General features: G+C 52.0%; 1 protein-coding gene across 2 annotated transcripts in view; it reads right to left on the bottom strand.

The window, feature by feature from the left end:
* Window positions 1-12026, bottom strand: part of LOC147107184 (TBC1 domain family member 10B) — a 229264-nt gene that overhangs the window by 193840 nt on the left and 23398 nt on the right. For both annotated transcript variants that reach the window (XM_086008360.1, XM_086008359.1), the window contains exons 3-4: window positions 10703-10810; window positions 8061-8253 (exon numbers count right to left, since the gene is read on the bottom strand). In XM_086008360.1, coding sequence (XP_085864486.1) covers window positions 8061-8253; window positions 10703-10810 — 301 coding nt within the window. The remainder of the gene's footprint in view (window positions 1-8060; window positions 8254-10702; window positions 10811-12026) is intronic.

Raw genomic sequence — 12026 nt, 5'->3', positions numbered from 1 at the left:
GATAGACATAAACTGAAGCCCCGTCTGCTCTCAATACAATACAATACAATACAAATCGCTTTATTGGCATGATAAGGTACATCTTATGTTGCCAAAGCATCAAAATACATTTATGGTTGAACACATAAACGCGGTTCCATTCATACAGTGTATAAACAGGTATATCCCTGAGTTTATAAATATATTTTCGCCTTGTTTATATATACTCTTGTCTTAGTTTACTGGTTATCCCTCTGTTCATGGCAAGCTGTAACATAGTGTGCCGCCAGTGTTACACAGCTTCTCTCCTCCCCCAGTAGGAATGGGAGTTTTTGGTTGTCAGGTGGACATAAAAGAACCCATGGCCACTATTTCGAAGAAGAGCAGGGGAGCTCTCCCCGGTGAACTGGCCAATATTAATCTCTCAATCAACATCACTAAAATGGATTATCTGGTCATTGTCACATTGCTGTTTGTGGGAGCTTGCTGTGCACAAATTGGCTGCCGTGTTTCCTATGTTACAACAGTGACTACACTTCAAAAAGTACTTAATTGGCTGTAAAGCGTTTTGGGACGTCCGGTGGTCATGAAAGGCGCTATAGAAATGCAAATATTTCTTCTAGCTCAAAATTCTTTTGCTCTGTAACTCGCTGGGAGTGCGAGCTGATAACGGTGCGGCGAGGGCAACGGGGTATCTGGGACCTCAGTGAATGGTGGGACCAACAGCCTATCTCCTCAACCAATGAGATTAAAGGATTGAGAAAGAAACAGGGACGACGGAGAAGTAAATCGGGTGAATTGAAGTCAAATCAGATACAGAAAGAGAAATAAAGAGGGGGAAAGAAAGATTGGATTGAGAGAGAGAAAAGAGACAGAAAGGAAATGCAAGAACAATAATTAAAAACTGACATTTTTAGGCCTAGAAATTCAGTCGCGCCACTTTTGGGGCGCTAAAGTCGGGCGGGCGCTAAAGTTAGCGCCCGCCGGAAAGTGTAGGCCACTTCGCCGAAATTCAGTAGATTTGGCCAAGGAGTTTGGGCGAGCGCTGAAACTGGCGTTGCACTCCTATCTTTAGGCGCTAAGCCGGCGGTGCGGACTGATAACGCCGAGGCCGGGCGCAGCGCAGGTGCGGTCATGTTTTGATTGACAGCAGACACCCTGACGCCGGCCAGCTCTTAAGGGGGGAAGGGTCGACTTTGTCTGCTGCCACGCCCTGGATAGTGGAGCCCTGCAGCTAGGCCTCAACACTGCTGGTGGACCCAAATGGCGCCTGAAGCCATGCAGAAGGCCCGTGAACGAGCGCAGCGCTTCTCAGAGCATGCTTTGTGGGTGCTGCTGAAGGGTTTGGAAAAGAGAAGAGAGATCTTGTGCCCGGACAGTGGCAAGAAGGCTCCCAGGAGGCAGTTCAGGAGAGCCTGGAGGGAAATCGCCCACAGGGTGTCAGCCACCAGCGATGTCCAGGACTGGTGACCAATGCCGCAAGAAGTACAACGGCCTCACTCGGTTGGTCAAGGTGAGTAGCCTTTCCAGTGTCCTCCTCATCCTTGCATGTGCACCTCACATTATGGGCAAAGGGACCTCAAAGGCCTAATAGCCATCCCTCCTCCCGCAGCTATGGCACTGGCATGATCATCAATAGCACTTTCTGCACTTTACACACTGGCCAAGCTATTCGACCATGGGAGGCAGTGCACACAACAACAGGGCACCACACTGGCCAAGCTATTCCACCATGGGAGGCAGTGCACACAACAACAGGGCACCACACTGTACTTAGAGGCCGTCCTTTCTCTTGCAGGCCAAGCTGGCCCAGAATATGAAGAGCCGGAATGTCACCGGGGGAGGCCGTGCCCAGTTCCAGGAGCTCAGTGAGCTGGAGGAGCGTGTGGCTCGACTCATGCGTGGCCGGGTGGTTGGCCCCGTTGCTATTGGTGATGCGGACCCTGTGCTGGGCCCCAATGGTAAGGACATGACCGTTTGGACCTCTCTCGTTCCCCTTGCGCTTCAGATCTACATCCTTTGCCACTGTCCGACCAATGCGCATAATGCCACCACTCATGCCTCCCTCGCTAACGCCCTGTCCTCACTCTAAAGCTACTCTTGTGCCTTCCTGCTTTCAGCTGGTGAGGAGGAGGTCCATGAAGCTGAGAGTGCCAGTCCCTCGGAAGAGGATTACGATGAGGACCAAGAGGAAGGCGGCACATCGGGGGAACCCTCATCCGCGCCAGGGGATGGCAATGGAGGGGAGACGTCTTGCCTGGAGGAGAGCCAGGGGGAAGTGTTGCAGGGGGGTGTAGCTCCTGGGCCCAGTGGCGTCCAGGCACGCGGGAAGGGTCGGGCAGCATGGCTGCCTTCTCCCCAGAGGGGGGAAGTGTTGCAGGGGAGGGCAGTTGCTGGGCCCAGTGGCGTCCAGGCACGCGGGAAGGGTCGGGCAGCACGGCTGCCTTCTCCCCAGAGGGGGGAAGTGTTGCAGGGGAGGGCAGTTGCTGGGCCCAGTGGCGTCCAGGCACGTGGGAAGGGTCGGGCAGCTCGGCGGCCTTCTCCCCAGAGGGAGAGTCCGCCCTCCAGTCCGGAGACGGTCCTCGCCCAGGAGGTGCGCCTCCTTGATGAAATGTCCTTGGCCTCGGAGCGGCGCCACAACGAGTTCATGGGGGTTGTGGGACAGATGCCTCAGGCCATTGAGTCCCTGGCTCATAGTGTGGCCGCTTTCGGGGACTCACAGGCCAGGGGTGTCGACCAACTCGCGGCAGCACAGGCCAGGGGTGTCGACCAACTCGCGGCAGCACAGGACGCGAGTCGCGAGTTCATGAGTGGTGCCATGCAGACACTGGCTGATCTGATGCGGGCACAGACCAGGGCAGTTCGGGCACTCACTTCTGCCACACTCGCGGTGTCACGGAAGCATCGCCAGGGCACCCGCCGCCCTGCTGCAGCACAGCGGTCTGGCCTCCACCAGATTGCTGCGCTTGCTGCAGTGCCAGCCCGGCCGAGTGCCAGTGTCTCTGGCGACCAGCGAGCGCCTGGCATCAGCCAGCTTGCCCCCATTGCTGCAGCCGCCACTGCCACTCCCCCAGCCAAGGTGCGACGAGCTGATGCAGAGACTGATGCTGCCCAGCCACAGCTGCAGCAGTCAGCAGCCGGCCCCTCCAGGGCCGGACCTCGTCTAGGCCGACCCCCAAGGGCATCTGCCGTCACGCAGTGTGCCCCTCAGGAGCCTTCCCCCAGCCTTGCCACACCCACAGGGCCCAGGTTGAGGCGGAGCAACAGGTCGGGCAGGGGCCGGAGAAGCCTGCACAAGGACTCGCCCTCTCGGCACACCAAGTAGAGTGTGTTGCCAACTGTTTTTTTTATATGGGGGTGTTTGTGTTCTGGGGGGGGGGGGGGGGAGGGCTTATTTTGGGAAGGCCGAAGATGAAGGCAAATGTTTTTTTATATGGGGGTGGTTGTGTTCTGGAGGGGGGGGGGGCTTATTTTGGGAAGGCCGAGGATGAAGGCAAATGTTATTGACAAGTTTTGTTATTCCTCCCCAGGTTGTGGGAGTGAGATATGTTTTTGACTGTTTTTTGGGGGTCTTGTCTGTTTCTCTGTTTCATGTGGGAAGGGCCCTGAGTTTGTTAAATAAAGCTTTTTATTTATTCAGCTTGTCCAGGTGTCATGTTTCAAGTGGTTGTTGCGTTAACCGGCTGAGGGCTTGCGGAGCGGCTGCATTCAGGTGCGTTCATTGCCACAAGCCATTCCCTGACAGGGGGCCTAGAAGTGCCGTTCAATAAGCCGCTGGCGGACGGCCCTTGGACCTTGTGGCTCCCTCCTAGGCTGGTACTCCTCCTCCTCCTCCTCCTCCTCATGGTCCTCCTGCTCGTCCTCCTGAGGTGGTGGTCCAACGTGAGGTGGCAGTGCCTGAGTCCTGCGGATAGCCAGGTTGTGCAGCATGCAGCAAACGACGACGAACTGGGAGACTCTATCCGGCGAATACTGTAGAGATCCGCCGGAACGATCCAGGCAGCGGAACCATTGCTTGAGGACGCCAATCGTTTGCTCTATGATGTTCCTTGTGGCTTGATGGCTTTCGTTGTATGCCTCCTCCGCAGGGGTCCTGGGCGCGCGGAGCGGGGTCATGAGCCATGTACACAAAGAGTAGCGCTTGTCCCCAATAAGCCATCCCCTTGGTGGAGGCTGTGCCTCGAACATGTCAGCCACAGTAGTCTGGCGCAGGATAAATGCATCGTGGCTGCTTCCTGGAAAGCGGGCATTGACAGCTAGGATGCGCTGCCTGTGGTCACACACCAGCTGTACATTGAGGGAATGGTAGCCCTTCCGGTTGCGGTAATCCTCGGCATTGTCGATAGGTGCCCGCATAGCCACATGCGTGCAGTCAATGGCGCCCTGCACCATGGGGAAGTCGGCGATCCTGGCAAATCCGACTGCACGCTGCTCCTGCCTCTCTAGGGTCATGGGGAAGGAGATGAATTGGTGTCTCCTTGCGAAAAGGGCATCGGTGACCTGCCGGATGCAGCAATGCACGGCGAACTGGGAAATGTTCGCTATGTCCCCAGCAGCGGCTTGGAATGATCCGCTTGCATAAAAGTTCAGAGCCACCGTGACCTTCACTTCCACCGACAGAGACGTCCTGCACATCAGCTGTGGACGCAGATCTCTGTGAAGCAGCTGGCAGATCTCTGCAACCACCTCCCTTCTGAAGCGCAGCCTCTTAACACAATGCGCGGCAGTCATGGTGAGATAGGACACCTGCTGCCGGTATTCCCTGAGTGGGTAAGGCCTACGTTGCCGACGCCTGATGGCCCCTCTGCGTCTGGGCATGGCTGGCCCTCTCACACAGCGTCTGCGAGCCCTTCGCACATAATGCTGGAACTGAGGGTTGGAACCCCATGCAGCCCCCATAATAAACTTGCAAACAGTGAAATCACAATGAGTGAAAGTTCCAAGCTCTGGCCAGAAGCCAAAAATACCTCTCCTATGTTGTCCCAAATCAGGAAGGTCTGTTCCTTGGTCTCTGTCCAGAAATCCAAAGCACTAAAGTCATTGCAGCAAAATGGCTGGCCTTTATAGTTCAGTGTAAGTGCCCTTTAATTAGCGCTCCCCGAGGCCCGCAGGGCCTCTGCTGCGTTCCACTTCACAGTTCTTAACAGCGCCACGCCCACATTGGGCGGGCGCCACTGAATTTCCGGTTTGGGGCGCACAAACAGCGTTGCACGACGAAATGACGTCATAAGCTGCGCGCGCAGCTGAGCGGGCGCAAACACTTTGCGCCGGCGCTAAATGTCAACTGAAGTTGGGTGTAGGCGCAGATCGGCCTGCGCCCGGGCGCTAAGTGCCTAGCGCTGGAAATCTACCCCTCTTATGGCGCTAACGGCTGGCGGACGCAACTGAATTTCTAGGCCTTAATATCTCTAACAACAATTTACTGCATGTAGGAATGAGAATGAACAGTTTAAATTCTTCCTTTTCTGGGCCAGAGAGGTTGATTGGCATCGCATTATCAATTATCACATCATTAAAAGGGTACTTACACTGTTAAGTTCCAGCCCTAACTTTCTACGGCGAGTTTAATGGGCAATTACTGTGCAAATCCAGCAAGTTCTTATAAATAACGGGGAGGCTGAGGGCGCGATTCCGTTTGTGTGAAGCAATCAGCGGGGCGGCATAAATCGACCAGCAAGTTCTGGAGATTCACAACTCACAGCGAATCTCTTCATCTCCTGAACTCGCTGGCCGATTCGCGCATTAATAACGCCATGCGTCGTTAACACACCATTATATTTCCAGGAAGATGCAGCCCATTATGTCACAGATCACATTCTATATACCAGTGTCCTAGAATATAGTTTTACCCCTGATTCCCTGCTGTGGAGAGATAACAAGCAGAGAACAGCCTTCACCTGACAGGCAAAGAGGGCAGAAAGTAAACAGGGAGAATCCCATAGCCCTGTATCAATCCCAAGCTAAACCCACTACCCCGCTCTCTCCCCATAGCCCTGCAGCAATCCCCAACTAATCCCACTGCCACGCTCTCTCCCCATAGCCCTGCATCAATCCCAAACTAATCCCACTGTCTCGCTTGCTCCCCACAGCCCTGCATCAATCCCAAACTAATCCCACTGCCCCGCTCTCTCCCCATAGCCCTGTATCAATCCCAAACTAATCCCACTGTCCCGCTCGCTCCCCACAGCCCTGTATCAATCCCAAACTAATCCCTCTGCGCCGCTCTCTCCCCATAGCCCTGTATCAATCCCAAACAAATCCCACAGCCCCGCTCTCTCCCCATAGCCCTGTATCAATCCCAAACTAATCCCACTGTCTCGCTCGCTCCCCACAGCCCTGCATCAATCCCAAACTAATCCCACTGCCCCGCTCTCTCCCCATAGCCCTGTATCAATCCCAAACTAATCCCACTGTCCCGCTCGCTCCCCACAGCCCTGTATCAATCCCAAACTAATCCCTCTGCCCCGCTCTCTCCCCATAGCCCTGTATCAATCCCAAACAAATCCCACTGCCCCGCTCTCTCCCCATAGCCCTGTATCAATCCCAAACTAATCCCACTGTCTCGCTCGCTCCCCACAGCCCTGCATCAATCCCAAACTAATCCCACTGCCCCGCTCTCTCCCCATAGCCCTGTATCAATCCCAAACTAATCCCTCTGCCCCGCTCTCTCCCCATAGCCCTGTATCAATCCCAAACAAATCCCACTGCCCTGCTCTCTCCCCATAGCCCTGTATCAATCCCCAAACGAATCACACTGCCCTGCCACCTCCCCATAGCTCAGTATCAATCCCAAACTAATCCCACTGCTCTGCTCTCTCCCCATAGCCCTGTATCAATCCCAAACTAATCCCACTGCCCCGCTCGCTCCCCACAGCCCTGTATCAATCCCAAACTAATCCCACTGTCCCGCTCGCTCCTGATATAATCTGTTTAATTGAAGTGAGTTTAGTCACAAATGGCATATCAAGCTAAAATAGCCACGGCGACCATTTGACTTGTGTGGTAAACCACTTTTGTCGTTCATTATCGTTACACTATAGTTATCACTGTTATATCGTTACTCTATGGTTATCACTGTTCACACTGTTGTATCACTAACGAGGTCGCCTCTTGTCACGCTGTTATACCTGGGCTGACCACTGCTGACTCCGCCCATGGCTCCACCTACCTGCCCAGGTATAAAGGTGGTCGACTGGCTGGTATTCCTCCTTGTTGGATCCGATCACCCACGAGGGTGGGCTCTGTTATTTAGCCAATAAAAACCTATAGTTACTTTCTTAACTCGTCGCTTTTCATTGGATGAATTGATAGGTATATCAACTTGTTCCTCCCACATTTCACCATACACTAGTCAATCATCGACTAGACAGTGTTATCTAAACAGTCAGATTACTGATAATTTATGAAATGTCTAAAGTAGGGGTGTCAAACGTACCGAATCTGGCCCATGGTGTGCTGGGCTGTGTGTATGCATCGTGTTGGCTCTGTTGTAAGTTACGTGTGCACGATGGTCCTGACGTCACATTACACACTGGAACATGGCGGCTCAGTAGAGACACAACTGCGGAGCCGAGTGGCTCTCAGTATTTGACACTATGGGTGGTGAGGGCTAGGACTGGAGCTCGGATTAGCCGGGTGGTTGGTGGGTGCTGCGGAATCGAATCCTGTGCGTCATGGCAGCCTTTTGGTGCTGGGTCGCTTGTGGCTGTAGGTGTGCATGTGTGCAAGGGACGGTGGAGGGTGGGGTGAAATTAAATCCTGCAGTAATTGTTTTTTTTCCCTTTGCCTAAAGGGTCGATAGATGTGACAACAATCACCAGTTTGTAGATAATGTATGGAAAAGCTCCCTGAACTTCCTGCTGCAAACTATGAGCCCCCCACCCCACAACTCACCCAAATACATGGACTACCCATCGCCATGACAGCACGGCTACTGCCGGCCCAGGTCCACTTCGCCACACACTCGGCTGCCCAACTCCCCATCCCCCACCCCCTCCACCCCACCCCAAGACCCATTGAGTTCCATCACCTGGGCACCAATAGAGCAAAACCATCACTTTCGCACAACTCAGCCACCTTACCAACATCCAGCACGATCTGCCTCAACGTTTCAATCTTGACCTCCAGGTTTGGGTCAGGCGCCAGGTTGCGAGTTCCGCCGTCCAGTCCTGCCCTCTCTTTGTCCGCACTGTCCAGCGCGGAAATGACCACCTGCACCCCGTACTCATTCACACCGAGGTTTGCTAGCTGACTGCGCAGCTCCTGCACATACTCCTGGGAGAAGCGTTAATGGGAGAAGCGTTGTTATTCTTAAGTCATTCTTAAATGTAGTTATTCTTAAGTTACATACTCTTAAATATTCCTTAATAAAACACCGGTTAGCCCTCAGCTGGAGTATTGTGGCCAATTCTGGGCACCACACTTTGGGAAGGGTGTCAAGGCCTTGGAACGGTGCAGAGGAGATTGACCAGAATGGTACCGGGGATGAGGGACTTCAGTTATGCGGAGAGACTGGAGAAGCTGGGGTTGTTTTCCTTAGAGCAGAGGAGGTTAAGGGGAGATTTAATAGAGGTGTTCAAAATGACGAGGGTTTTTTGATAGAGTAAATAAGGAGAAACGGTTTCCAGTGGCAGGAGGGTCGGTAGCCAGAGGACACAGATTGAAGATAATTGGCTAAAGAACCTGAAGGGGAGATGAGGAGGATTTCTTTATTTATTTTTTTTATAAACACAGTGAGTTGTTGTGATCTGGAATGCGCTGCCTGAAAGGGCAGTGGAAACAGATTCAGCAATAACTTCCAAAAGGGGAATTGGATAAATACTTGAAAAGGAAACATTTGCAGAGCTATGGGGAAAGAGTGGGAGGAGTGGGACTAATTGAGGCTGAAGTTTGGACATCCCTGTTCCTACAGATGGTCCAAATGGAGCGAGAGGTTTCTCAGTTACACAGCCACCTTTTCTCCTTCACTCAGCAGACAACCTGATCCCTCATCGGAGACTGTTCCCTTTCACGCCACCCTGAAAACTGTGACTTAAACAGTTACACAAGTAAAATTAAAATGTTTCCACTGGAAGGAGAGTCGGTAACCAGCGGACACAAATTGAAGATAATTGGCTAAAGAACCAGGAGATGCAACACCTGCCCTTTTACCTCCCCCCTTCCCACTGTCCAGGGCCCCAAACACCCCTTCCAGGTGAAACAGCGATTTACTTGTACTTCTCGCAATCTAGTATACTGTATTCGCTGCTCACAATGCGGTCTCCTCTACATTGGGGAGACCAAGCGCAGATTGGGCGACCGCTTTCCGGAACACCTCCGTTCAGTCCGTAAGGGGAACCCCGAGCTTCCGGTCGCCTGTCACTTTAATTCACCGCTCCACTCCCACTCAGACCTCTCTGACCTCGGCCTCTTGCATTGTTCCACTGAAGCTCAACGTAAGCTCGAGGAACAGCACCTCATCTTTCGATTAGGCACTTTACAGCCTTCTGGACTCAACATCGAGTTCAACAATTTCAGATCATAACCTCGGCCCCTATTTTTTCACCTGGCAGCTGTTGATGATTCTGCCATTCCCATTTACACCTCCTCTAGACCCATCTTTTGTTTATTTACTTGTCCCATTACCATCTCCTTTTGCCTCGCACCATCATCCCTTTTGTCTCTTAATCTCTCCTGCCTTCCAGCCTATCACAGACCTTCCCTTTTGTTCTTTCCTCCCCTCCCCCCTTTCCCTGCCCCTGCAGTTGCTTAAAACCTGTTCCATCTCTAATCGTTTCCAGTTCTGACGAAGGGTCTTCGACCTGAAACGTTAACTCTGTTTCTCTCTCCACAGATGCTGCCTGACCCGCCGAGTATTTCCAGCATTTTCTGTTTTTATATTAAATAAATGTGTTTGATGTCTGCCAAGCAGCTATAACGTGGCTGTGGGTACGACCATTATTGTCTGCTTCAGCCAGATTTACGACGTGAAAATTTCTATATTCTTCAGACCTTATGAATTCTGCACTGATGACCTTTATTTTTGAAATCACTAGTGCGTCGCCTGTGGGATTGCTCACGGTTGGAGTCAACGGCGTGTCTTTCAGCTGTGTCTCAGTGGGTCACTCTCGCGCCCGAGTCAAAAGGTTGTGGGTTCAAGTCCCACTCCAGAGACTCGAGCACAACAATCTAGGCTGACACTCCCAGTGCAGTATACTGAGGGAGCGCCGCACTGTTGGGGGTGCCGTCTTTCGGGTGAGACGTTAAACCGAGGCCCCGTCTACCCTCTCAGGTGGATGTAAAAGATCCCATGGTCACTATTTCGAAGAGCAGAGAGCGCTCCCTGGTGTACTGGCCAATCAACACCACTAAAAAAATTATTCGGTTATCACATTGCTGTTTGTGGGATCTTGCTGTGCGCAAATTGGTTGCCGGTTTCCTACATTACAACAGTGACTACACTTCAAAAAGTACTTCATTGGCTGTAAAGTGCTTTGGGACGTCCTGAGGTCGTGAAAGGTGCTATAGAAATGCAAGTCTTTCTTTTACTTGACGAAGGAGCAGCGCTCCGAAAGCTTGTGATTTCAAATAAAACTGTTGGACTATAACCTGGTGCTGTGTGACTTCTTACATTTTACTTTTCAGTAATCTCTACCCTGGTGTTTGGACTGACAGCACGATACTGATCTATTTTAAAAAGTTTAAAAATATGTGCATTTCAGATCAAAAGTAATATTTCCCTTACCTGGTAGGTGAGAGTGCTGCTCTCTTTAGCTGCATCACTGCTCAACAGGCATTTCCACAGATGGCCACGGAGTTTGATAGGTACGCCAGCTTCTAGGAAGCTATGCATCTGAAATAAGTTTCATATTATATATATCTATTAATGTGTTTGTATATTACAATAATTGAACATTATTTATAGATAGATGCACTCCAGAGTTATTTCCATTGGTTGAAACCTAAACCTAGTTTTTAAAATACGATTCTATCAATTCTGCTCCACAAACCAGATGTTAGCATGCCTGAAGAAGTTCTGCTCTTCTCTTCGACGGGATCTCCGTTTGTCTCTTCAACCTTGTTCATCTTCATTACTTTCAGTTTCCCTTCTCGTGTTTGATCAGGTATCTGCCAAGACTCGGTTTCACAGCCACATCATTTTCCTCAGCAACTGTCTCCGGTTCCGACTTATTCCATGTGGATTCCAACTAAACTTCCACCCTTCGTGTTTCGGATCCACCCAGGATTACAAATATCTCCAAGATATTCATCGTTCCGCGAACTACTGATCTCGCCGCATCTTGAGATCCACGCTCAACGCCATGCGGCGCCACATGAACACTCTCGACCTCTCTCTTCAGCAACACCGACGCACTCTATCTCAAAGCTGTCCGGGTCCACCGTTCCATTTCATCCTTCGACTCATCCGACGCTTCAACAAAAAACTTTTTTTCTTCCTTTCCGATGTCAAGGATCGCAAGCTTCATCAACTCTTGGACACCAACGCCCCTCCAGAACCTTCTTCCCCTTCACTTTCCTCTGACCCCCCCTTCTCCCAATCTCACCCCCTGCCACGATTTCACTATCCCCTCTGACGTTCCCCTCTCTGATCCCGAACGATCAGTCCTCAGCAAAGACCTGAGCTTCATCCCCTTACGCCCCCACCTCAATGAATTTCGAGCTTGGCACGATGCCGAGCTCTTTTTCCGCCGCCACGCCCACTTCTCTGGCCAGGAGTCTTCCCCCCGCACGGCTGACCCTCTCTCCCGCTTTCAGAATTCCCGTTCTACCTGGACCCCTCCCCCTGGCCTCTTACCCTCTCTAGATCTTTTCATCGCTAACTGCTGCTGTGATATCGGCCTTCTCCATTTCTCTGCTCCCCTCACTCACTCCAACCTATCTCCCTCTGAACTTGCAGCACTCCATTCTCTTAGATCCAACCCTGACATTGTCATTAAACCTGCTGCCAAGGGTGGTGCTGTTGTTGTTTGGCGAACTGACCTCTACCTAGCGGAAGCTGAACGCCAACTCTCCGACACCTCCTCCTACCTCCACCTGGACCATGACCC

Source organism: Somniosus microcephalus, chromosome 15 (assembly GCF_052327205.1).
Source record: "Somniosus microcephalus isolate GS21.2 chromosome 15, FLI_Smic_1.0, whole genome shotgun sequence".
In the NCBI taxonomy this organism is placed as follows: Eukaryota; Metazoa; Chordata; class Chondrichthyes; order Squaliformes; family Somniosidae; genus Somniosus; species Somniosus microcephalus.
This window is presented reverse-complemented; position numbering and strand designations above follow the sequence as displayed.